We start from the raw sequence: 27,469 nt of genomic DNA, 5'->3' as shown, positions 1-27,469 counted from the left end.
ATGCCTGTAATCCCAGCTACTCGGAAGGCTGAAGCAGCAGAATTGCTTGAACCCAGGAGGCAGAGGTTGCGGTGAGCCGAGACCACGCCATTGCACTCCAGCCTGGACAACAAGAGTGAAACTCTGTCTCAAAAAAAAAAAAAAGTCGCCGGGCGCGGTGGCTCAGCCTGTAATCCCAGCACTTTGGGAGGCCGAGGCGGGCAGATCACGAGGTCAGGAGATCGAGACCATACTGGCTAACATGGTGAAACCCCGTCTCTACTAAAAATACAAAAAATTAGCCAGGCGTGGTGGCGGGCGCCTGTAGTCCCAGCTACTTGGAGGCTGAGGCAGGAGAATGGCGTGAACCTGGGAGGCAGAGCTTGCAGTGAGCCAAGACCGTGCCACTGCACTCCAGCCTGGGTGACGAAGCGAGACTCCATCTCAAAAAAAAAAAAAAAAAAAAAAGTCAAGGTGAAGCAGGTCCTTCCTCAAAGTGTGGTCTGGGTCAGGCCACCTGCATTAGAATCCATAGGAAGCGGGCTGGGAGAGGGGTGCTAGTTATTTTTACAGCTTTCTGACCCTACCAGACAGCACAGAATTCGAACCTGGGAGCTCAGCACCCAATACCTGATTTTAAACGGCACCTCCAAATTCTTCATATGCACCCTAATGTTTGAGAACCCCCATCCACATGCTTGATGACCACTACTGGGGCCTACTGGGATACCAGGCTATGTAATATCTGGGTTGGTCTGAAGTCACAATTTAGCTGGGAAATCAAGGCTTATACATTATGGCATAAATAACACAAAGCAATGCATTCAGGCTACCGAAAAGAAACATTACAGGGAACAAATGAAGGAGGGAAGTGGAAAGCCATGGTCCCAGAAAGCACGAAGGAAGGGGCTGCTGACCTGCCAACTGGGCGGGGCTGAAACTGCTCAGGAAAGAAGGGTGAGCCTCGGTGGACTGGAGTCCAACCCTGGAGAGAGGCTTCCAAATAGAAATTAGCCAGGCGCAGTGGCTCACGCCTGTAATCCCAGCACTTTGGGAGGCCAAGGTGGGTGGATCCCTTGAGGTCGGGAGTTCGAAACCAGCCTGGCCAACATGGTGAAATCCCATCTCTACTAAAAATACAAAAATTAGCTGGGTGTGGTGTTGTACACCTGTAATCCCAGCTACTCGGGAGGCTGAGGCAGGAGAATCACTTGAACCTGGGAGGCGGAGGTTACAGTGAGCCAGGATCACACCACTTCACTCCAGCCTGGGCAACAGAGAGTCCCTCTCAAAAACAAACAAACAAACAAACAAACAAACACAAGAATCACCTGCTCTGGGAAGTACAGTTTCTTCCAGCCTACCTAGGCCAGGAGCAAAGTTAGCTCATCAATTTTTGCCAGCACCTCCCTTTTCAGAAATTCTTTTCTCAATAATTAAGATGAGACCCTCTCTTTTCTTTTAAAAGGATGATTTGTGTACTGTGTCTTATCTGTCTGCTCTGTCCACAAAACTGATGAAAGCTCCACTGAGAGGCAAAGGTAATGTTCCCCTCCGACTTCTAAAGAACTCAGAAATGGAAATATAACTGCACTCAGAGTTAAAATAGAAAACAGGTAACAGATCCTAGTGAAGACATGCAGACAACACAAGAGATCAGACTCTCCAGGATCGAGCCTTGCTGTCAAACTCACCAAGGGTATTAACATACCTAAGGAAAAGGCCAGGAATGGTGGCTCACGCCTGTAATTTTTGGGAGGCCGAGGTGGGTGGATCGCCTGAGGTCAGGTGTGCAGGACCAGCCTGGCCAACATGGTAAAACCCCATCTCTACTAACAATACAAAAATTAGCTGCGCATGGTGGCGCATGCCTGTAATCCCAGCTTCTCCAGAGGCTGAGGCAGGAGAATCCCTTGAACCCAGGAGCCAGAGGTTGCAGTGAGCCAAGATGGTGCCATTGCACTCCAGCCTGGGTGACAAGAGCAAAACTCTACCGAAAAAAAAAAAAACAAAAAAAAAACATACCTAAGGAAAAAGGTGGGTCAGTCCAGGATGCCAAGCAAAGGGAGAGTTGAGACACACAAACTGGAATAACTGGAATAACAAGTGGATCAGCTAAGGTCAGGAGCTCAAGGCCAACCTGGCCAACATGGTGAAACCCCGTCTATTAAAAATACAAAAAATTAGCCAGGCATAAAGGCTGGGCGCAGTGGCTCACGCTTGTAATCCCAGCACTTTGGGAGGCCGAGGTGGACGGATCACAAGGTCAGGAGATTGATAACATCCTGACTAACACAGTAAAACCCCGTCTCGACTAAAAATACAAAAAAAATTAGCCGGGCGTGGTAGCGGCGCCTGTAGTCCCAGCTACACAGGAGGCTGAGGCAGGTGAATGGCATGAACCCGGGAGGAGGAGCTTGCAGTGAGCCGAGACCACACCACTGTAACAGCTTGGGCAACAGAGTGAGACTCTGTCCCAAAAAAAAAAAATTATCCAGGCATGGTGGTGCACACCTGTAGTCCCAGCTACACAGGAGGCTGAGGCATGAGAATTGCTTGAACCTGGGAAGTGGAGGTTGTAGTGAGCCAAGATCATGCCACTGCACTCCAGTCTGGGAAACAGAGAGAAACTCTGTCAAAAAAAAAAAAAAAAGGAAGAAAGAAAAGAAAAGAGGAGAATTTCCTGATGAAGCATAAGTGTCTATAAGTGTCTGGTCCGAATGATAACAGCATTCTGACTTTCTTGTTTACACATCTATCCTTTATGAATTTGTTCAGTGTGTATTGATCCTGCGGAGCCCCATCACTTCTGGGTCCTCAAACGATAAACTTTGGAGCCTATAAATGACTACAGAATATGCCAACAAAACTAAAATACTGCCACAGAGTGGGCCTTTCCACAAGCTTAACAGTCAGTCCCGGCTGGGCGCGGTGGCTCAAGCCTGTAATCCCAGCACTTTGGGAGGCCGAGACGGGTGGATCACGAGGTCAGGAGTTCGAGACCATCCTGGCTAACACAGTGAAACCCCGTCTCTACTAAAAAAATACAAAAAACTAGCCGGGCGAGGTGTCGGGCGCCTGTAGTCCCAGCTACTCGGGAGGCTGAGGCAGGAGAATGGCGTAAACCCGGGAGGCGGAGCTTGCAGTGAGCTGAGATCCGGCCACTGCGCTCTAACCTGGGTGACAGAGCGAGACTCCGTCTCAAAAAAAAAAAAAAAAAGTCAGTCCCCAAGGCATTCGTGTACCCAATCAATATGTAAATGAATGAGCAGACTATCTTGGATACATGTAGAGAAGACTGCACCAAAGATCACTTTCTCCAAGCCACCGAAAACCTTTAACCAGTTCAAACCCTTATGAGCTCGCCACATAGAATACCCAGGGGTCCTGCCCACTCCCACAAAACCCCATCTCCCTCAGCCCAGCAAAAAACATCCTCAGGAAAGTTCTCTCCAGTAAACTCGCTGAAATAAATCTCTAGCAGTATTTGAGCACCTAGGACTGCTGTCCTCGAAACATCCCTCCCCACCAACATGGAACCTGGGGTCAGTCCATCTCAGAGTACCTAACCTCAGTTATCCTTTGCTTCTGGCCAAAATGCAAGACCCAAAAATCAGATATTTTTTGATGATGCTCCCTTCTTTTGGACTCTTTCTACTCCTTTCCATTTCACTCTCTCCAAACTTCTTTCCTTAAAATCAAAATACTTTTTCTTTTCTTTTTTTTTTTTTTTTTTTGAGACCGCGTCTCGCTCTGTCATCCAGGCTGAAGAGCAATGGCAGGATCTCTGCTCACTGCAAACTCCTCCTCCTGGGTTCAGGTGATTCTCCCGCCTCAGTTTCCCGAGTGACTGGTATTACAGGCGCACACCACCATGCCAGCTAATTTTTTTTTTTTCTTTTGAGACAGAGTCTCACTCTGTTGACCAGGCTGGAGTGCAATGGCGCAATCTCTGCTCACTGCAACCTCCGCCTCCCAGGTTCAAGTGATTCTCCTGCCTCAGCCTCCCAAGGAGCTAGAACTACAGGCATGCGCCACCACGCCCAGCTAATTTTTGTATTTTTAGTTGAGACAGGGTTTCACCATGTTGGCCAGGATGGTCTCGATCTCTTGACCTCGTGATCCACCCACCTCGGCCTCCCAAAGTGCTGGGATTACAGGCGTGAGCCACCTTGCCCAGTCACCAGTTAATTTTTGTATTTTTTTTTTGAGACGGAGTCTCGCTCTGTCGCCCGGGCTGGAGTGCAGTGGCCAGATCTCAGCTCACTGCAAGCTTCGCCTCCCGGGTTTACGCCATTCTCCTGCCTCAGCCTCCCGAGTAGCTGGGACTACAGGCGCCAGCCACCTCGCCCGGCTAGCTTTTCTTTGTATTTTTTAGTAGAGACGGGGTTTCGCCGTGTTAGCCAGGATGGTCTCGAACTCCTGACCTCGTGATCCGCCCGTCTCGGCCTCCCAAAGTGCTGGGATTACAGGCTTGAGCCACCGCGCCCGGCCTAATTTTTGTATTTTTAGTAGAGATGGAATTTCGCCATGTTGGCCAGGCTGGTTTCAAACTCCTGGCCTCAAGTGATCCACCAGCCGTAGCCTCCCAAAGTGCTGGGATTACAGGCATGAGCCAATGTACCTGGCCTCCCCTCTCTTTTTAACCTCTCCACACTCCTTCCTTCTGGGTGCAAAACAAGTCTCTCTATCCTAAAAAGAAACCTGTGGTCCCTGTGGTTCCTTCCAGTTATCTTAATGTTCTTTCTCTCAAATCACAGTCAGAGCCTTTAATCAGCCAAACCTGGCTCCAATTCATCACCTGTATTTCATTTTTCTTTTTCTTTTTCTTTTTTTTTGAGACAGAGTCTCACTCTGTTACCAAGGCTGGAGTGCAGTGGTGCGATCTTGGCTCACTGCAATCTCTGCTTCCCAGGTTCAAGCGATTCTCCTGCCTCAGCCTCCTGAGTTCCTGGGACTACAGGTTCCTGCTACCACACCCGGCTAATTTTTTGTATTTTTAGTAGAGATGGGGTTTCACCATGTTGCCAGGCTGGTCTCGAACTCCTAACCTTGTGATCTGCCCGCCTCGGCCTCCCAAAGTGCTAGATTACAGGTGTGAGCCACCACGCCCAGCCGTGTAGTTCATTTTTCTACTCCCAGAAATGAGGTTTCTCTTCTCAGCATGTTACTGAAACTGCTCAAAGGTGACCCTGTAATTTTCAAATCTCATGGGCGATTATCCATCTGCTATATGTTTCTTGCCCTCACCCTGCCATGTGGCTCCCTTTATTTTTGAAACCCCTTCTTTTGGCCCCTAAGATGGCTCTATCCCAGTTCTCCTCCTTCTCAGCTCGTGTCACGAGGCCCTGGGTATCACGGCAGAGGGGAGAATGGGGAACCATGAGAAACAGCAGGCAAAGGGCAACGCGGGATGTGTTCCTGGTTTTGCTGGAGCCTGCCCAGTCCATTTCAGGTCTCCCTGCTCATGGTGGCCCCTGGAAAGGCACATGACCCCTTGCACCAGAGACCTGGGTGGTCAATTCATGAGCATTCAGTCTTCTACCAGCTAAGATCTGAGTCAGGCCAGAGCAAAGGAGGTGGGAGGAGCGGAGAGGAGAGCTGGGCTCACCGGCAGTAGCCTGGCTCTGATCTCCATGTAGAGCACGTTGTCCTCGTAGAATTCCTGCATGCTCCGGAAGACATAGTCTCTGAACACTGGTGCGTAACGGATGAGACCAGAGATGGTGAAGAAGATGGTTTGAAATTTCGACCAGACAACATTTTGGTTTGTGTAAATCACCTCCGGGTGCTGGGTCACCAAAGTGAAATTCCTCAGCAAGCTGTCCAAGACACAAAGTGGGGAGTGGTGGAGGCATGATCCAAGGCACTGCCCCCAGGCACCCATAGGACTGCTACCCACCTTGCATATCCCAGCTAGCAGCACACCAGGATGCACCCTAGAGTGGAGATAAGGAAGGGGCAAAGGGGAGCATTTCCAGGCTCTCCCATATAAGCGTGGGTCCTGTGGCCAGGCAGCCCACTGCCTGCTTAAACCCTAACCCCAACCCCAGGAGACTCACCAGCTAGGCTCTCCTGGCTCCTGTCCTCCCTCTGTATGCTTGGCCAATCTGATCCCACTGTACTTTCTAGACCAAAAAGCTCTCTCTCTCTCTTTCTCTCTCTCTTTTTTTCCTATACCCACTGACAGGAAAATAGACCAAACTCTTTGGGGGATGTTATGGACTAAATTGTATCCCCAAGCCCCCGAATTAAAATGTTGAAGCCCTAGCCCTCATTTGGAGAAGGGAATTTTAAAGAGATGATTAAGATTAAATGAGGTTATGGCCGGGCTTGGTGGCTCTTGCCTGTAATCCCAGCACTTTGGGAGGCCGAGGTGGATGGATCATTTGAGGTTAAGAGTTCAAGATTAGCCTGGCGAACATGGTGAAACCCCGTCTCTACTAAAAATACAAAAAATTAGCCAGACATGGGCCGGGCACAGTGGCTCACACCTGTAATCCCAGCACTTTGGGAGGCCGAGGCAAGCGGATCACGAGGTCAGGAGGTCGAGACCATCCTGGCTAACACGGTGAAACCCTGTCTCTACTAAAAATACAAAAAATTAGCTGGGCATGGTGGCATGCGCCTATAGTCCCAGCTACTTGGGAGGCTGAAGCAGGAGAATGACCAGAACCCGGGAGGCAGAGCTTACAGTGAGCCGAGATCGCGCCTGGGAGACAGAGTGAGACTCTGTCTCAAAAAGAAAAAAAAAAAAAACATTAAATGAGGTTGTAAGGATGGGGCTCCAACTCTGATAGGATGGGTATCCTTGTAAGAAGAGGAGGCCGGGCGCGGTGGCTCACGCCTGTAATCCCAGCACTTTGGGAGGCCGAGGTGGGTGGATCATTTCAGGTCAGGAGTTCGAGATCAGCCTGGCCAACATAGTAAAAACCCGTCTCTACTAAAATACAAAAATTAGCCAGGCGTGGTGGTTTGTGCTTGTAATCCCAGTTACTAGGGAGGCAAGAGAATCGCTTGAACCCTGGAAGTAGAGGTTGCAGTGAGCTGAGATCGGACCTCTGCACTCCAGCCTGGGCGACACAGTGAGACTCATCTCAAGATAAAAAAAAAAAAAAGAAGAGACAGCAGGAGTGCACGTACAGAGGAAAGGCCATGTGAGGACACAGCCAGAGGCAGCCTTCTGCACGCCAAGGAGAGAGGTCTCAGGAGGAACCCACCCTGCCCTGGCACCTTGATGTTGGACTTCCAGCCTCCAGAACCATGAGAAAATCAATTCCTTTTTTTTTTTGAAACAGGGTCTCACTCTGTTGCCCAGGCTGGAGTGCAGTGTCACAATCACAGCTCACTGCAGCCTCAATCTCCCAGGCTCAAGCAATCCTCTTATGTCAGCCTCATGGGGTAGCTGAGACTATAGGTGTGCACCACCACATCTGGTGGTCTGGTGGATTTTTTACTTTTTGTTGAGATGGTGGTCTCACTATGTTGCCCAGACTGATCTGCCTGCCTGCCTGCCTGCCTGCCTTCCTTCCTTCCTTCCTTCCTTCCTTCCTTCCTTCCTTCTTTTCTTGTCTTGCTCTGTCACCCAGGCTGGAGTGCAGTGACACGATCTTGGCTCGCTGCAACCTCCACCTCCCAGGTTCAAGTGATCCTCCTGCCTCGGCCTCCCAAGTAGCTGGGATTACAGGTGCCTGCCGGCATGCATGGCTAATTTTTTTTTGTATTTTTAGTAGAGACAGGGTTTCACCATGTTGGCCAGGCTGGTTTTGAACTCCTGAACCACCCACCTCGGTCTCCCAAAGTGTTAGGATTACAAGCGTGAGCCACCGGGCCTGGCCACCAGGCTGGTCTTGAACCCCTGGGTACAACTGATCCTCCCACCTCAGCCTCCCAAAGTGCTAGGATTACAGGCACGACCCAGTGTGCCCAGCTTGAGAAAATCAATTCCTGTTGTTTAAGCCCCCCAGCCTGGGGTATTCTGTTATGGCAGCTCAAGCAGGTTAATGAAGGGAGTGGAATGGAAATAACTTGAATCAGCACCCAGGTGTGTATCCCGGATTGGCCATTTACCAGCTGTGTGTCCTTGCATAAGCTAGTTAACCTTGCTGAGCTTCATGTTTCTCATTTCATAAAGAGAAATAACCTCAGGGGAGCACTCTGTAGACATCTGTGTGACCAAACTAATTGTCACTTATAATATTACTATACAAGGCCAGGCACAATGGCTTGTGCCTGTAGTCCTAGCACTTTGGGAGGCCAAGGCGACAGGATAGCTTGAGCCCCAGAGTTCAAGACCAGCCTGTGCAACATGGCAACACCCCATCTCTACAAAAAATACAAAAATTAGCTGGGCGTGATGGTGCATACCTCTAGCATGCTGACACACAGGAGGATTGCTTCAGCCTGGGAGGTTGAGTCTGCAGTGAGCCGAGATTGTGCCACTGCACTCCAGCCTAGATGGTAGAATGAGACCCTGTCTTAAATAGTAATAATAGTAATAATAATACTATACAAGTCTGTTAGGAAGTTGCTCCACCAGGTTTTCAAGATTTATCTTCCAGCTAGATTGTCATCACTTCAGAGCTAGGAACTTTTATTCTCTCTGGTTTTATTGAGCATCAGACAAATCTCATTTGCTACAGCAACAGTGTTGCTGGCCAGGCGCGGTCACTCACGCCTGTAATCCCAGCACTTTGGGAGGCCAAGATGCGCAGATCACCTGAGGTCACGAGTTCAAGACCAGCCTGGCCAACATGGTGAAACCCTGTTTCTACTAAAAATACAAAAATTAGCCAGGCGTGGTGGCACATGTCTGTAATCCTAGATACTCAGAAGGCTGAGGCAGGAAAATTGCTTGAACTCAGCAGAGGCTGCCGTGAGCCAAGATGGCGCCACTGCACTCCAGCCTGGGTGACGGAGCAAGACCATGTCTCAAATAATAATAATAATAATAATAATGGCCGGGCGTGGTGGCTCACGCCTGTAATCCCAGCACTTTGGGAGGCCAAGATGGGCGGATCACGAGGTCCGGAGATCAAGACCATCCTGACTAACACGGTGAAACCCCGTCTCTACTAAAAATACAAAAATTAGCTGGGTGCGGTGGCGGGTGCCTGTAGTCTCAGCTACTCGGGAGGCTGAGGCAGAAGAATGGCGTGAACCTGGGAGGCGGAGCTTGCAGTAAGTGGAGATCGCATCACTGCACTCCAGTCTGGGCGACAGAGCGATACTCCGTCTCAAACAAACAAACAAACAAACAATAATAATAATAACAGGCTGGGCGCGGTGGCTCAAGCCTGTAATCCCAGCACTTTGGGAGGCCGAGACGGGCGGATCACGAGGTCAGGAGATCGAGACCATCTTGGCTAACATGGTGAAACCCCGTCTCTACTAAAAATACAAAAAATTAGCCGGGCGCGGTGGCGGGCGCCTGTAGTCCCAGCTACTCGGAGGCTGAGGTGGGAGAATGGCATGAACCCAGGAGGCGGAGCTTGCAGTGAGCCGAGATCGCGCCACTGCACTCCAGCCTGGGTGACACAGCCAGACTCCGTCTCAAAAAAAAAATAATAATAATAATAATAACAAACAAAAATAGTGTTGCTGATAATGCTTTTTGTAGATTTTAAATGCACCAGAAAACTACTATGGATGGAAAAGGTGTTGAATGCTTTTGTGGGACAGAGTATCCTATAAGGTTAAAAGAAAAAGGTGCTCATGTGTTTTATTTTGTCACTCAGGCTGGAGTGCAGTGGCTCCATCTCAGTTCACTGCAGCCTCAACCTCCTGGGTTCAAGTGATCCTCCTGCCCTAGCCTCCCAAGTAACTGGGACTACAGGCACAGCACCACGCCTGGCTAATTTTTTGTATTTTTGGTAGAGATGGGGTTTCACTATGTTGCCCAGACTGGCAACTCCTGGGCTCAAGTGATCCACTTGCCTTGCCCTCCCAAGGTGCTGGGATTACAGATGTGAGCCACCACGCTCAGCCTTGCCTCATGCTTTTTTAAAGCCAGATTTTTATCTATAGGTTTGTACCAAGGGAGACACCTACCCACTGCCACCCCATGACAGACCTGGGACATGTGTTTGCTGAACTAATACTCACCTGTTGTCAAACTCAGTGACGTTCTGCACCCGCTTCCGATAATCCTCCAGCAGGATCCACTTGGAACATTTTTCTGATGTATGGGGAGTTGGGTGAGCAAATCTAAACTGCATGATCCCCTTCGAGGTGAAACAGATGTGGCAGTGAGGCCTGTAGGTGACATTCCTCACCAGCCAGTCCATAGTCACGATGCCAGTGTCATGGAGGTGCAAGGCAGCCCCTGGAGAGGAAAGAAGAATGGTGAAGACAAAGGGGTGAAGTCCCATCCCAGGACTCCAGGAGTTGGGGACAAAGGGGTGAAGTCCCATGCCAGGGCTCCGGGGCTGTGGGGACAAAGGGGTGAAGTCCCGTCCCCGGACTCCAGGGCTCGGGGACAAAGGGGTGAAGTCCCATCCCAGGACTCTGGGGCTTGGGGACAGTGTGGATCACAAGAAGACGTGCAAGCAGAAGGATTTCTGTCCAGACATGTTTCTCAGAACTCATCTAAGGCTCTAGTTTAAGGATGGGGCTTCCATGTCTCATTAATCAGGAGCCAGGGTGATCTTGTCCAAGAGGGGCAGCAGAGGAGAGTGAGAGGGCATCAGGTTTGGAACCACAGAACTGAGGTTCAACTCGGGGCTCCACTGGCTTCTAGTTCTCCATTGGGAGCCCAAGACTTTCAATGAAGCCACCCAACACTTCATGACGGGATACACTGGGATGAGCCTCAGGGCCGCAGTCCTGTTCACACACTTGTCCTCCATCCTCTCATCCTGCCCCTCAACTCCTCTCCCACTGGTTTTTCATCCCCTGGGCTGAGCCTGTGTCTGTACAGCTTCTGGCCTGCGGGCTTTGCCAGTTGAGTCCCCATGCTTGTCCTCCTGACCAGACACCAGCTGTGTCCCTTGCTCCCCCAGGCACAGTGCATGCTGTCCCTCTGCCCTTCTTGTGCCCATCCAGCCCTTGGCCCTGACACGAGCCCCTAGACAGCTGTCCCAGCTGCATGAGCTATGGTGTGTCACCGTCTTATGCCTCCCAGCAACTGGGGATGCTACTTTACTGACCTCATGATTATTACTATTTTTTAATCTCTATTTATAACATTAAAAGAAAAAAAAAACAGCTGGGCACAGTGGCTCACTCCTGTAACCCCAGCACTTTGGGAGGCTGAGGCAGGCAGATCACGAGGTCAGGAGTTCGAGACCAGCCTGACTAACATGGTGAAACCCCATCTCTACTAAAAATACAAAAATTAGCTGGGCATTGTGGCAGGCGCCTGTAATCCCAGCTACTCAGGAGACTGAGGTGGGAGAATCGCTTGAATCTGGAAGGAGGATGTTGCAGTGAGCCGAGATCGCACCACTGCACTCTAGCCTGGGCGACAGAACAAGACTCCGTCTCAGGAAAAAACAAAAACAAAAACAACAACAAAAAAAGAGGTGTTGAAAAGTCTTTGTAAACTGCAAACTGCTATTATTTTTACATTTTATATTAACATTTTTGGCCTGGCGCAGTGGCTCACACCTGTAATCCCAGCACTTTGGGAGGCTGAGGCGGGTGGATTGCCTGAGCTCAGGAGTTTCAGACCAGCCTGGCCAACATGGTGAAACCCCGTCTCTGCTAAAAGTACAAAAATTACCTAGGTGTGATGGTGCATGCCTGTAATCCCAGCTACTCAGGAGGCTGAGGCAGGAGAATCACTTGAACCCAAGAGGCAGAGGTTGCAGTGAGCCGAGATAGCGCCAGGGCACTCCAGCCTGTGCGACAGAGTGAGACTCTGTCTCAAAAAAAAATTTTTTTTAATAAAAAAAAATAACATTTTCTGGGGGACAGGGTCTCGCTCTGTCGTCCAGACTGGAATGCAGTGGTGCCATCATAGGTCTCTGCAAACTCCACCTGGGTTCAAGCGACACTCTCCACTCAGCCTCCAGAGTAGCTTGGATTACAGGTGCACCACCACTCCTGGCTATTTATATGTGCAGGATGCTGATTATTTCATATTTCATGGAGGTGTGTTTATACTACTCCAGGATGCTATATCATATTGCATCCTATGCGGTAGCTTAGCCCCTGGGAAAACTATGAAGGGAATAGCAAAGTCTCAGGGTTGGATGCTTTTCCAACTTTTCCAGGGAAGACCAGGAATATTCAGGCCAATCATGACTGTCTGCGAGTCCGCCAGGAAGCAGGGGTTCTGGTTTCCAACACCCTTTTCCTAGTCTACCTGAAAGGACAGAGGAGCAGAGCAGCTAAGTGAGGCTTTCTCTGCTCCACCTACAATAGCAACAGCCACAAGCACAGTCGTAGCCCCAAGATGAGTCCCTCTACCTTCCCAGCACCCCAAGCCACCCCTTTCCAAACCTTACCTTTTGGCATCATCCTTAGAATATTAAACACTTGACTTCTCTCAATGAGATGCTTAGCCTGGAAAAAGTGCATGCTGGGTGGGAATATCAGGGTCTCCATGGCCTCCTTCATCTCAGCGATTTTGAGCGTCATGAGCCTCTCATTGGCCTGCTCCTCCTTGGGGTTCAGCACCAGCGGCCCCCCCAGCCGCATCACTTTTTCTTTCAACAACAGATGCGCCTCATCTATGGATAGAGCTGAGCGGAAGAAAGACATTGCCACAGCCAACAGCAAGAAGCGCAGGGCTGGCCACTCAGATGGGCCATCCACCAACATCGAGATGCCTGGACGAGGAAATGGCTCCAATGGAGACTCCACCGGACTGCAAAGGAGGGGAGGGGAGTGAAAACCTACAGATTTAAGGGTCAAACTCTGATCTTCCTTTTCTCGCCCAGCTCTCAGATTACCAGAAGGCAGGATATTGAAGGATTCTTCTTCCAGACCCCAGAGAAAAGACCTACTGGTACAGACAGGTAGGGGTTTTTTTTTTTTTTTTTTGAGATGGAGTCTCACTCTGCTGGAGTGCAGTGGTGTGATCTTGGCTCACCGCAAGCTCCGCCTCCCGGGTTCAAACCATTCTCCTGCCTCAGCCTCCTGAGTAGCTAGGACTATAGGCGCCTGCCACCATGCCCGGCTAATTTTTTGCATTTTTAGTAGAGACGAGGTTTCACCGTATTCACCAGGATAGTCACAATCTCCTGACCTCGTGATCCACCTGCCTCGGCCTCCCAAAGTGCTGGGATTTTACAGGCATTAGCCACTGCGCCTGGCCATTTTTTGTTTTTTGAGATGGAGTTTCACTGTTGTTGCCCAGGCTGGAGTGCAATGGCATGATCTTGGCTCACTGCAACCTCTGCCTCCCAGGTTCAAGTGCTTCTCCTGCCTCAGCCTCCCAAATAGCTGGAATTACAGGCATGCACCACCACGCGCGGCTAATTTTGTATTTTTAGTAGGGACGGGGTTTCTCCATGTTGGTCAGGCTGGTCTCGAACTCCTGACCTCAGGTGATCCGCCAGCCTCAGCCTCCCAAAGTGCTGGGATTACAGGCATGAGACACCGTGCCCGGCAGCTTTTCCCAAATTAAAGGTCACCATGAGGACTTCTGACACTGAAGCTTTAAGGTCAAACAAGCCCTGGCTCATGCATAAAGACACTGCAATCTGATTTTTAGTGGTTCACTTTTATTTCATTTTATTGTAGTTATTTAAAAAAAAAAATTTTTTTAAAGACAGTCTCGCTCTGTTGCCCAGGCTGGACTGCAGTGACATGATCTTGGCTCTCTGCAACCTCCGCCTCCAGGGTTTAAGCGATTCTCGTACCTCAGCCTCCCAAGTGACTGGGACTACAGGCATGTGCCACCACGCCCAGCTAACTTTTGTATTTTTAGTAGAGATCATATTGGCCAGGCTGGTCTTGCACTCCTAGCCTCAACTGATCTGCTCATCTCAGCCTCCCAAAGTGCTAGGACTACAGGCATGAGCCACCGTGCCCGGCCAGTGTTTCACTTTTAAATATAACCAGTGTGCCTGTGGTCCTAGTTATACAGGAGGCTGAAGCGGGAGCATCGCTTGAGCTCAGTACTTTTTTTTTTTTTTTTTTTTTGAGACGGAGTCTCGCTCTGTCGCCCAGGCTGGAGTGCAGTGGCCGGATCTCAGCTCACTGCAAGCTCCGCCTCCTGGGTTTACGCCATTCTCTCGCCTCAGCCTCCCGAGTAGCTGGGACTACAGGCGCCCGCCATCTCGCCCGGCTAATTTTTTTTTTGTATTTTTTTAGTAGAGACGGGGTTTCACCGTGTTAGCCAGGATGGTCTCGATCTCCTGACCTCGTGATCCGCCCGTCTCGGCCTCCCAAAGTGCTGGGATTACAGGCTTGAGCCACTGCGCCCGGCCGAGCTCAGTACTTTGAGGCTGCAGCGAGCTTTGATCTCACCACTGCACTCCAGCCTTGGCAACAGATCAAGACCTTGTCTTTAAAAAAAAATTCTTTTTTATTAAAAAATAAAAATACGGCTGGTTGCGGTGGCTCATGCCTGTAATCCCAGCACTTTGGGAGGCTGAGGCGGGTGGATCACAAGGTCCGGAGTTTGAGACCAGCCTGGCCAATATGGTGAAAACCCGTCTCTACTAAAAATAAAAAAATCAGCTGGGCATAGTGACGCATGCCTGTAGTCCCAGCTGCTTGGGAGGCTGAGGCAGGAGAATCGCTTGAATTGCTTGGGAGGCAGAGGTTAGAGTAAGCTGAGATCGCCCCACTGCACTCCAGCCTGGGTGACAGAGCAAGACTCAATCTCAAAAAAATTAATTAATTAATTAATTAAAAATAAGACCAGGTGCTGGCACAGCAGGTGGATTGCTTCAGCCCAGGGGTTCAAGACCATTCTCAGCAACATGTTGAAACTCCATCTCTACAAAAGACACAAAAATTAGCTGGGCATGGTGGTGCGCACCTGTAGTCCCAGCTACTGTGGAGGCTGATGTGGGAAGTTCACCTGAGCCTGGGAGATCGAGGATGCAATGAGTCAAGATCACGCCACCACAATCCAACCTGGGTAACATAGGTGATATCCTCTGTAATAAATAAATGAATTGGCCGGGCGTGGTGGCTCACTCCTGTAATCCCAGCACTTTGGGAGGCCAAAGCGAGTGGATCACGAGGTCAAGAGATCGAGACCATCCTGGCCAATGTGGTGAAGCCCCGTCTCTACTGAAAATGCAAAAATTAGCTGGGCATGGTGGCGGGTGCTTGTAGTCCCAGCTACTAGGGAGGCTGAGGCAGGAGAATTGCTTAAATCTGGGAGGTGGAGCTTGCAGTGAGCTGAGATCGCGCCACTGTACTCCAGCCTGCCAACAGAGCGAGACTCTGTCTCAAAAAAAAAAAGAAAATTAATTAATTAATTAATTAAATAGCAAAGAAACAATTAACAGAATGAAGAGACAACCTATCTTTTTCTTCTCTTTTCTTTTCCTTTTTTGTGAGGGGACAGAGTTTCACACTTGTCACCCAGGCTGGAGTACAGTGGTGTGATCTCGGCTCACTGTAACTTTCTCCTCCCAGGTTCAAGCGATTCTCCTGCCTCAGCCTCCTGAGTAGCCTCAGACTCCTAAAGTACTGTCATTACTGACGTGAGCCACCGTGCCCAGCCTTTTCTCGGCTCACTGCAACCTCTGTCTCCCGGGTCCAAGCAATTCTTCTGCCTGAGCCTCCCAAGTAGTTGGGACTACAGGCATGTGCCACCAGGCCCAGCTAATTTTTTTGTATTTTTGGTAGAGACGGAGTTTCACCATGTTGGCCAGGCTGGTCTTGAACTCCTGACCTCAGGTGATCCACCTGCCTCGGCCTCCCAAAGTGCTGGGATTACAGGCGTGAGCCACCGTGCCCAGCCAATCTCTTGAATAGGAGAAAATATTTAAAAATTAGTTACCTGATGGGGAGCTAATATTCAGACTATATAAGGAAATCAAACAACTCAACAGTAAAAGAACAAATTATCTCACTTAAAAAATGGCCAAAGACATACAAAACGGCCAATAGGTCTATGAATAAATGCCCCCACTTTTTTCTCTGCTTTGCTTTCTTTTTTTTTTTTTCCTGGAGACAGGGTCTTACTCTGTTGCCCAGGCTGGAGTGCAGTAGCGTGAGTCCACCTGGTTGGCGTTCACAGCTCACAGCAGCTGCAACCCCCTGGTTTCAAGGAATTATCCCACCCTGGCCTCCTAAGTGTGGTACCACTACACCCAGCTAATTGTTTTTTTCCTTTTCTGTAGAGACAGGCTCTCACTATGCTGCTGTAGCTGGTCTCAAACTCCTGGGCTCAAGCAATCCTCCTGCCTCTACCTCCTGACATTCTGGGATTACAGGTCTGAGCCACCAGGCCCAACCAACATTTTTTCGCATCATTGGGGAAATGCAAATCAAAACTACAATGAGATCATCTCAACCCATCTCAAAAAATGACTATTACTTAAAAGACAAAAAATAACAGATGCTGGTGAGGATGTAGAGAAAAGGAGCTCCTATACACCACTAGTGGTAGCGTAAACTAGTACAGCCACTATGGAAGACAGTATGGATATTTCTCGAAAAACTAAAAATAGAACTACCATATGATCAGCTGGGCATGGTGGCTCACACCTGCAATCCCAGCACTTTGGAAGGCTGAGGTGGGTGGATCACCCAAGGTCGGGAGTTCGAGACCAGCCTGACCAACAAGGTGAAATCCCGTCTCTACTAAAAATACAAAAAAATTAGCCATGCACGGTGGCCGGCACCTGTAGTCCCAGCTACACGGGAGGCTGAGGCAGGAGAATTGCTTTTTTTTTTTTTTTTTTTTGGGACGGAGTCTCGCTCTGTCGCCCAGGCTGGAGTGCAGTGGCCGGATCTCAGCTCACTGCAAGCTCCACCTCCCGAGTTTATGCCATTTTCCTGCCTCAGCCTCCCGAGTAGCTGGGACTACAGGCGCCCGCCATCTCGCCCGGCTAGTTTTTTGTATTTTTTAGTAGAGACAGGGTTTCACAGTGTTAGCCAGGATGGTCTCGATCTCCTGACCTCGTGATCCGCCCGTCTCGGCCTCCCAAAGTGCTGGGATTACAGGCTTGAGCCACCGCGCCTGGCAGGAGAATTGCTTTAACCTGGGAGGCATTGGTTGCAGTGAGCTGAAATCGTGCCACTGCACTCCAGCCTGGGCTGGACAGAGTGAGACTCTGTCTCAAAAAAAAAAAAAAAAAAGAACTCCCATACAATCCAGCAATCCCATTACTGGGTATCTCTCCAAAGGAAAGGAAATCAGTATGTCAAAGGGATACCTGTACTCGGATGTTTACCGCAGCACTATTCACAATAGCAAAGATAGGGAAACAACTCAAGTGTCCACCAAGAGATAATGGATAAAGAAAACGTGGCAAGTCCATCTACCAAAGCACTGGGGAGTGTCGTGGAGGCCTACGAGCCGGTCCAAAAAGGACTCCTAAAGCCGAAAGGAGTCGCAGAGCTCAGAATGACCAAGTGGAAGAAGAAAAAGAAGGACAAAGACAAAGCGAAACTCCTGGAAGCAATGGGAATGAGCACAAAGAACGAGGAGGAGAAGCGGCACGGCCTGGACAAGTGGACCCTGGCCCGGGCGGCCTTTGAGAAAATGCAGGAGAAGCGGCAACAGAAAGGATCCTCAAGAAAGCATCCAGGCCAGGCGCAGTTGCTCACGCCTGTAATCCCAGCACTTCAGGACGCCAAGGTGGGCAGATCACCTGGGGTCAGGAGTTCAAGAACAGTCTGGCCAACACAGTGAAACCCCATCTCTACTAAAAATGCAAAAATTTAGGAGCATTACATTCCTGAGTCAGCTGGATGAAGTAGCCGCCTGCCCCCAGTAGAGAGCAGCATTGAGGGCTGGCAAAAGGCCAAGCTGGGGCTGTGTGTGTTTCCTTTGGTATATTCTAGAAACATGGCTTCACACACACCCTCGCATCTTCTGCTACAAACTGCTTTTCGAAGCTGAGTACCCTCATTCTGGAACTTGATTAAAGTAAAATTGTCCTTGTACTCAGTTTAGGTTTCTTGGCAACATATAGAAGATACACCCTTTTAGTTCGGATGGAAAGTTTCTAAGTTTATTTGGAGGTAAAGCCCATTTCTGTGTCCGTACCATGTAAAAATGTTTTTATCCCTGAGTTGCATCTAATGCTCTGAGGCCAGCCAGCTGTCTTCTCCCAGATGAGATGGACTCCAGAGGATAAGGAGCTAATGCCAGGATGGCCTGCAGTATGCAGAGCCCCACAGGACCCAGTGTGGGTGCCCCTCCAAGCTTCCTCTAGCTTGGGGCCTATGCTGTTCCTGCAGGCCCCAAGGAAGCCACTTGCAACTCTGTGGCCTTCAGACTTCCTCCTCAGCCACCCGGCCACTGAGACAGCACAGCCTGGGTGGCAGAACAGCCACCTAAGGCAAGAATGGAACAGACACACCTTGTTCCTTTCTGAGCCCATTCCCCAAAACCCTCCTTCCAGGTACTTCTAAGGGGTATTCCCATGGCAGACATTGCTAATGGATCACAGCATTCTTTGAAATGGAGTCCAGATACAGCCTGTCTCTCAATCCTCAGCTGGGGGCTCCTAGCAGCCTCTTGTATTTATGCAGAGTTGACACATCACACAGGGCCTGTTTGGCATTCGCACCCTAAGGACGCCTCAGGAGTGACAGGACCAGGGCAGAGCCCCTGGACAAACAGACATGGGTGCGGTCAAATGGAAGGGCCCAGGCATCCGTCTTGGAGGGCTGGAATTTTGTAGGGCCTGTGTGTCCTGGTTGAGGATCAAACCGCATATGCTATTGGGAGAAATGATCTCTGTTGACATACATATTGAAAGAATAACGAAGGCAGAAGAGAGAAACCAAGTGTGGAATTTGGGATTCTCCTGTGAAAATTACACAATAAAGCAAAAGCCAGTTTTTTAAAAAAAGAAAGAAAATGTGGCATATATACACAATGGAATACTACTCAGCCGTTAAAAATGAAATCACGTCATTTGCACCAACATGCACGGAACTAGAAGACATAATGTTAAATGAAATAAGCCAGACACAGAAGGACAAACACCATATGTTCCCACTCATATGTGAGAGCTAAGAAAGTTGATCCCACAGACATAGAGAATAGAAAGATAGACACCGGAGACTATGAAGGGTTGAGGTAGATGCAGGGGATGAAGAGAAGTTGGTTATGGGTACAAATAGACAGGAACTTCAAGAGACCGAGGCAGAAGGATCACTTGAGCCTAGAAGTTGAAGACTGGCCTGGGCAACAAAGCAAGACCCCATCTCTAAAAAAACTTTAAAAATCATTGGCCAGGCGCAGTGGCTCACACCTGTAATCCCAGCACTTTGGGAGGCTGAGGCAGGCAGATCACAAGGTCAGGAGTTCAAGACCAGCCTGACCAACATGGTGAAACCCCGTCTCTACTAAAAATACAAAAATTAGCCAGACATGGTGGCATGAACCTGTATGTGGCTTTTGCAATCTCTGGCAACATGCAGCTTTTTGTATCTGGCTTCTTTTACTTAATGTAATATATTAAAGTTTCATTTATGTTGTGACATTAATGGTATTTTATTCCTTTTAATGGATGAATAATATTCCATTGAGGGTATATACCTCATTTTGCAGATTTCTTCATTCATTGATAAACATTTGGGGTTGTTTTTACTTTTTTGGCTCTAATGAATGATCCTGCTGTGAACATTTGTATGTAAGATTAGTTTGAACATTCTCTTGGGCATATACCTAGAAAATCAATTGCTGAGTCACATGGCAATTCTCTATTTAACTTTTTGAGCAACCTACTTTTATTTTTACATATAATAATACTGGTTATCCTTCTGAAAGTTATTAACTAGTGTGTTTTATAGAACCAGTAAATATTACAGGCACATAATGCATTGGGCTGGAACACAATTTATTAGCTCCCATCGCTTTAATCAATAGTCCCAGCTACTCAGGAGGCTGAGGCAGGAGAATCGCTTGAACTCGGGAGGCGGAGGTTGCAGTGAGCTGAGATCACACCACTGCACTCCAGCCTGGCTGAAAAGGCGAGACTTCATCTCAAAATAAATAAATAAATAATAATAAAAATTATCCATGTGTGGTGGTGCACACCTGTACTCCCAGCTACTCAGCAGGCTGAGGTGGGAGGATCGCTTGAGTCTGGGAGGTCAAGGCTGCAGAAAGCGGTGATGGTGCCATTGTACTCCTGCCTGGGTGAGAGTGAGACCTATCTGCCCCACTCCCAGGAAAAAAAACCCAAAAACCTACAGTTAGATAGAAGAAGTAAGTTCGAATGTTTCGTAGTAGACTAGGGTGACTATACTTAGCGACAATATTATGTATATTTCAAAGTAACTAAGACCGGGTGTGGTGGCTCATGCCTGTAATCCCAGCACTTTGGGAGGCCGAGGCAGGTGGATCACAAGGTCAGTAGTTCAAGACCAGCCTGGCCAATATGGAGAAACCCTGTCTCTACTAAAAACACAGAAACTAGCCAGGCATAGTGGCGTGTGCCTGTAATCCCAGCTACTCGGGAGGCTGAGGCAGGAGACTTGCTTGAACCCAGGAGGCAGAGGTTGCAGTGAGCCAAGATTGCGCCACTGTAGTCCAGCCTGGCAACAGAGTGAGACTACATCTCAAAACAAAACAAAACAAAACAAAACAAAATATATATATATATAGAGAGAGAGAGAGAGAGACTCATATAAAATGGATTAAAGTTAAAATAAATAAATAGCAAATATAACCAGAGAGCACAAGAGCATAAGACATTTGAAGAAAGGCTTCAACCTGAGAAAGAAACCAAAAGAAAACACACAGAGATAAGGAACCGAGAGGAAATAAAGCAACACGGGAACGAAAAGAAAAATCTGAAAAAACTGTAATTAACATCCTTAAACACATAAAACATTGTGTGTGTAAAACAGGAATAGGAGGTAATAAAAAAATAGAGAATTAGAAAGAACTTTCAGAAATTAAAAATAGGAAAGCCGAATGTTTAAAAATTTACTAGCAACATTAAAAATGAAGTTAAAGAAAATATTTTTAAAAGTAAAGCAAAATAGGAGAAAGGAAAATGAGACGATTATTGGTTGAGGAAATCCAACACCCAAATAACAGACATTTCAGAAGGAAAAAAATAGTAACAACAGGTGAAGGAAATAAGCAAATAAAGAATACAAGAAATTGCCCCAGAACCGACAGTGTCTATTGAGTACCTTGCACAGCACAATTATTCAGTGGCCACACCAAGGTACAGCATCTTGGTATTTCAGAGCATTAGCATTAGAAAGGATTATCAAAGGCCGGGCGCAGTGGCTCAAGTCTGTAATCCCAGCCCTTTGGGAGGCCGAGCCGGGCGGATCACAAGGTCAGGAGATCGAGACCATCCTGGCGAACACGGTGAAACCCCGTCTCCACTAAAAATACAAAAAAATTAGCCGGGAGGCCGGGCGCGGTGGCTCAAGCCTGTAATCCCAGCACTTTGGGAGGCCGAGACGGGCGGATCACAAGGTCAGGAGATCAAGACCATCCTGGCTAACACGGTGAAACCCCGTCTCTACTAAAAAATACAAAAACCTAGCCAGGCGAGGTGGCGGGCGCCTGTAGTCCCAGCTACTCGGGAGGCTGAGGCAGGAGAATGGCGTAAACCTGGGAGGCGGAGCTTGCAGTGAGCTGAGATCCAGTCACTGCACTCCAGCCTGGGTGACAGAGCAAGACTCCGTCTCAAAAAAAAAAAAAAAAATTAGCCGGGCGTGGTAGCGGGTGCCTGTAGTCCCAGCTACTCGGGAGGCTGAGGCAGGAGAATGGTGTGAACCCAGGAGGTGGAGCTTGTAGTGAGCCGAGATCGCGCCACTGTAGTCCAGCCTGGGTGACAGAGCAAAGACTCCGTCCCAAAAAAAAAAAAAAAAAAGAAAAATATTAAGTAAATAGAGGTGCTGCAAGGATATGACAAAAATAGAAAGTTTGCTGCTCATTAAATCATTTTAATATCCAAGACTCTTTCCAGCTCAGTTATTCTGTAGTATATCAGATAGCAAAGAAAATTTTAAGAATGAACTAGTATCAGTAATATGCAGTTATGGTAGAAGCTGTAACCCCAAAATCAGAGTGCTGGACTTCAGAAGAATCCCTTTAACTTCATTAAGTCCTTGACTCTCTTTTTTGACCACAGCGTTTGCCTGCTACTAAAATCTTTAGGGCAGGAGCATGGTGACTTCTACGTCACCATCCAACCTATCCCATGCAGCATTCTCCATCAACAGCCCTGCCCCTTGTCCCTGTCTCCCTGGTGACGCATAACAAAGGCCATCAAGCTCCCAAATCTTCAACTCCATCCTCTCCAAGAAGGACCCCAAAAGCATTTGTGTCCCAGCAACTGTGAACTTTTCCCGGCTGCCAGACAGAAGTTTATCTAATGCTGGTCAAGACCCGCCTGGTTGAATACTAGAAAAAACAATCCCTGTTCACAATTTATTGCTATATCTACTTCATCTTCTCTCCTCCACAAATTTTTCCTTTTCCTTTTTTTTTTTTTTTTTGGAGATGGAGTCTTGCTCTGTTGCCCAGGCTGGAGTGCAATGGCAGGATCTCAGCTCACTGCAACCTCTGCCTCGTGGGTTCAAACGATTCTCCTGCTTCAGCCTCCTGAGTAGCTAGGATTACAGGCGCCCGCCACCACACCTGGCTAATTTTTGTATTTTTAGTAGAGACGTGGTTTCACCATGCTGGCCAGCCTTCCTTTTACTTTTAAAAGAGGAGGCATGAAAACTTCACAAAGTAGTTTGCTTCCAGACTAAGAAGAAGGGAGGCTGGGCGTGGTGGCTTATGCCTATAATCCCACCACTTTGGGAGGCTGAGGCGGGCGGATCACTTGAGGTCAGTAGTTCAAGACCAGCCTGGCTAACACGGTGAAACCCCTTCTACTAAAAATACAAGAATTAGCCGGGCGTGGTGGCACACGCCTGTAATCACAGCTATTAGGGAGGCTGAGGCACAAGGATCACTTGAACTCAAGAGGCAGAAATTGCAGTGAACTGAGACTGCGCCCCTGCACTCCAGCCTGGGTGACAGAGTGGAGGCCACATGCACCTGTGGTCCTGAGAAAATGCCCTTGGGCCCATTTTCAAAAGCCTGCTGGGGAGAAAGCCTGTTACTCCTCCACTGAGAGTCTCAGACCCATCTCAGATGGGGACAGGGAGAGGCGTAGGTGAACCAAGCCCAAACCCCAGACTTCCCAGCTACGTCCTGAACCTTATCAGCCCAGAGCTCCAAAAGGACCCCAGTTACCTCGGAACAGCTCCAGAAACTGATGGCTGTTTGCTTAGTGCCCCAGCATCTGTGCAGAGCACCAGAAAAGCTCACCAACTGCTTCACTTCCTGTCTGGGTAGGTTTTACTTCCCTCCAGTGTGCACCAGGGATCCGAGGAGAGGGGCTCTGCAGCGCTGAGGCAGCCGGAGTGGCAAGTGTGTGGTTTACATGTATGCTTGCTGTGTGCATTTGAGTTTGATGTGGGGGGCTTGTGTGCATGCTCATGTGGGTGTTTGGTTGTTTGTGTGTTCATGTGTGTTTCAGTTTATGTGCATGTGTTTTTTTTTTTTTGTAGACAGAGTTTCACTCTTGTTGCCCAAGCTGGAGTGCAATGGCGCAATCTCAGTTTACTGCAACCTCTGCCTCCTGGGTTCAAGCAATTCTCCTGCCTCAGCGTCCTGAGTAGCTGGGATTGCAGGTGTGTGCCACCATGCCCCACTGATTTTTTGTATTTTTAATAGAAATGGGGTTTCACCATGTTGGCCAGGCTGGTCTCGAACTCCTGACCTCAGGTGATCCGCCCACCTCAGCCTCCCAAAGTGCTGGGATTACAGGCGTGAGCCACCATGCCCAGTGGCACGTGGGTTTATTTGTGTTGGAAGGAGGGTATGTGTGTGTTTGTGTGTGCTGTGTCTTTGAAGGTCCACAACATATTAGTTTTGGAAACAAGCACCGCAAGAGGCACTCCAAAATCTGTTCCTGAACTCTGGGAAGTTCTCCTTTTTCAAAATGTGACTGTGGACTGTCGGGCAACCCACTAGACAGAGGATAAAAAGTAGCTATCATAAAATCTATGTTTTGGTGGGGGAATCAGGGATGTGACAGGACAGTAGAGGGGGCAGTAGGTGGGAGACAAGAGCTGGGGCGTGAAGAGGACCAGCAAGAGCAACGCTCCGAGGGACAAGCGGAGCAGACAAGGCTCCTGTGCCCAGGACGGTCGGAATCAGACCTTGCTTTGTACCTGGCCTTAGCACTCTAGCAGTGGGGCATCGACCAAGTTGTTTCAACTCTCTATACTTCAGTTTCCTCATCTGAAAATGTGGATAATATTGTCAGAGGGTCCATTGTGAGAATTTTTTTTTTTTTTTTTTTTTTTTTTTTTTTTTTTTTTTTTTTTTGAGGCGGAGTCTCGCTCTGTCGCCCGGACTGGAGTGCAGTGGCCGGATCTCAGCTCACTGCAAGCTCCGCCTCCCGGGTTTCCGCCATTCTCCTGCCTCAGCCTCCCGAGTAGCTGGGACTACAGGCGCCCGCCACCTCGCCCGGCTAGTTTTTGTATTTTTTAGTAGAGACGGGGTTTCACCGTATTAGCCAGGATGGTCTCGATCTCCTGACCTCGTGATCCGCCGTCTCGGCCTCCCAAAGTGCTGGGATTACAGGCTTGAGCCACCGCGCCCGGCCCCATTGTGAGAATTAAAGGAAGAACACATGCAAAGTATCTGCCACATAGTAAGTTCTTTTTTTTTTTTTTTTTTTTGAGACGGAGTCTCGCTCTGTCGCCCAGGCTGGAGTGCAGTGGCCGGATCTCAGCTCACTGCAAGCTCCGCCTCCCGGGTTTACGCCATTCTCTCGCCTCAGCCTCCCGAGTAGCTGGGACTACAGGCGCCCGCCATCTCGCCCGGCTAATTTTTTGTATATTTTAGTAGAGACGGGGTTTCACCGTGTTAGCCAGGGTGGTCTCGATCTCCTGACCTCGTGATCCGCCCGTCTCGGCCTCCCAAAGTGCTGGGATTACAGGCTTGAGCCACCGCGCCCGGCCGTAAGTTCTTGATAAATATTAGCCGTGACTATTCTTAGAAGTAACCACTGGGATGCGTCATCCAGGCCAACTAGAAATGCAGACGTGGGAGGCTACACCAGGGACTTCCATGACACACGCATGGTCTAAAGGCTCGATTGCACCCCACTCCTCCCCAGTCCCACTCAGATCTACCCCCGACCCCAAATCTACCCTCTAAAGCCTACGGCACTTCAGTTCTGCAGCTCCCATACATCTGGGGCCTTGGTGCTCCTTTTTGTCATTTTCTCCAAAAAGTACCAAGGTCATTCATCTAATAAACAGGAAGAAATCCGAAAGTGAAAACACAGAGGGGTCAAGGATTCCCTCATCAAGAGTTCAAGACTAGGCCGGGCTCAGTGGTGCATGCCTGTAATCCCAGGACTTTGGGAGGCTGAGGCGGGTGGATCACAACATAAGTTCGAGACCAGCCTCTACTAAAATACAAAAATTAGGTGTGGTGGCACGCACCTGTAATCCCAGCTACTCAGGAGGTAGAGGCAGGAGAATTGCTTAAACCTGGGAGGCGGAGGTTGCAGTGAGCTGAGATTGCACCGCTGCACTCCAGCCTGGGTGACAGAGTGAGACTTTGTCTCAAAAAAAAAAAAAAAAAAGAGTTTAACACTAATTTTTTGAAAGTCCGAGGAAGCAGAATGTTCCGCAAGTAATAAGGAGGAAACAAGATTGATTCCAGTGCTGCACAAAGGGCAAACCACCAATTCTGAAAGCAAATCACGTGAACGGTTTTTTTTTTTTTAATACTTTAAGTTCTAGGGTACATGTGCACAACATGCAGGTTTGATACCTAGGTATACATGTGCCATGTTGGTTTGCTGCACCCATCAACTCATCATTTACATTAGGTATTTCTCCTAATGCTTACCCTCCCCCAACCCCCCAGCCCCCAACAGGCCCCCGTGTGTGATGTTCCCCTTGAAGGGTTTTTTTAAATACCAGGTCAAAGCTAAAGATCAAGCTTTTCTTTCCAAACGTTTTGGCTGAAAGTAGGAGCTAATTTTCACATCTGCAAAGGTGGCTGCAGGACTCCAAGTCACAGCTTGGCAAGGGTGTGGCAGCTGGCTGAGGACTGCAGGTCCTTGTCAGGTGGCCCCTGCTGGGCTCTGAGGAGTGGAGACTCAGATCTTGAGGTGGAAGCACAGACAACAGCTGGGCACACTTACCTGGATGTGGGGTTGGGAACGGTGAATCAGAGCCCAGTTACATCCCGGAGGCCGGCAGCAGGCTCTGCAGAGGTGCAGGGGCACCTCATTCACAACCCATGTCTTGGCCCTCTGTGACTAAAACCAGCTCCAAGCAGGACTTTTTATGGCTGGAGTTGCCTCCAAAGGGGCGTCGGCCTCCACTCAGGTGTGACTCAGCGTTGCCTAGCTGAAAAGGTGTGAGGACAGGGAACACACGTGAGGCCATTCGGGAAGAATATTTTGCCAAGTGCAGAGGCCGTAAAAATGTGGAACAGGGCTCTGTTTTTTATGCTGTATTGAAAATGATCATCAGAAGCAGAAACTGGGCTTGTGTTCAGAACCTGAAAATCTGTAGGGCAGAAAAAGAGGACAAAGGCATCTTTTAGGGACTACAAAACTAAACCTCAACAGAAAGATGCCTGAAGAGACAGGTGGATTATGACCTCAGAATTGGAGACAGGAGAGGTTTTCAGAATTAAAGATCATCTATGGCTACACAAACATTTGAGAGGTATTTTCATTTAAACAGCCCTTTCTTCCCACCAATATCATGAATTATATGCTATGCACAACCTATAACAGAGTATAGCAGAGTTGCCAATGGTTTAAAGTGCTGCATATATGATTGTTTTTTTTTTTTTTTTTTGAGACGGAGTCTCGCTCTGTCGCCCAGGCTGGAGTGCAGTGGCTGGATCTCAGCTCACTGCAAGCTCCGCCTCCCGGGTTCATGCCATTCTCCTGCCTCAGCCTCCCAAGTAGCTGGGACTACAGGCGCCCACCACCTCGCCCGGCTAGTTTTTTTGTATTTTTTAGTAGAGACGGGGTTTCACCATGTTAGTCAGGATGGTCTCGATCTCCTGACCTCGTGATCCGCCCGTCTCGGCCTCCCAAAGTGCTGGGATTACAGGCTTGAGCCACCGCGCCCGGCCATGATTGTTATATGAGGTAAATAAGATTCTTTGACCCCCAGAGTTAGGAAAATGGAAATAATAATTGCTAAGGCATATTAAGAATTATATATGTGGCCGGGTGCAGTGGCTCACTCCTGTAATCCCAGCACTTTGGGAGGCCGAGGCAGGTGGATCACCTGAGGTCAGGAGTTTGAGACCAGCCTGACCCACATGGAATAAACCCCGTCTCTACTAAAAATACAAAATAAGCCGGGCATGGGGGCACATGCATGT

At 48.8% G+C, this 27,469-nt stretch overlaps 1 protein-coding gene across 3 annotated transcripts in view; it reads right to left on the bottom strand.

Moving 5' to 3' along the window:
- The window catches only part of ADA2 (adenosine deaminase 2), a 48,494-nt gene extending 24,993 nt beyond the window's left edge, over positions 1-23,501 (bottom strand). The window contains exons 1-4 of one of the 3 annotated variants that reach the window (XM_033233034.1): positions 23,288-23,501; positions 12,429-12,790; positions 10,084-10,303; positions 5,591-5,801 (exon numbers count right to left, since the gene is read on the bottom strand). In XM_033233034.1, the coding sequence (XP_033088925.1) occupies positions 5,591-5,801; positions 10,084-10,303; positions 12,429-12,744 (747 nt within the window). In that variant the 5' untranslated portion in view covers positions 12,745-12,790; positions 23,288-23,501. The remainder of the gene's footprint in view (positions 1-5,590; positions 5,802-10,083; positions 10,304-12,428; positions 12,791-23,287) is intronic. The other 2 variants (XM_033233036.1, XM_033233035.1) reach the window with 2 other exon arrangements.
- Between the last annotated feature and the right edge of the window lie 3,968 nt (positions 23,502-27,469).

This window comes from Trachypithecus francoisi, unplaced genomic scaffold (assembly GCF_009764315.1).
Source record: "Trachypithecus francoisi isolate TF-2019V2 unplaced genomic scaffold, Tfra_2.0 Lachesis_group14, whole genome shotgun sequence".
Classification (NCBI taxonomy): domain Eukaryota; kingdom Metazoa; phylum Chordata; class Mammalia; order Primates; family Cercopithecidae; genus Trachypithecus; species Trachypithecus francoisi.
Note: the sequence above shows the minus strand (reverse complement) of the source record. Positions and strands in the feature narration are given on the sequence as shown.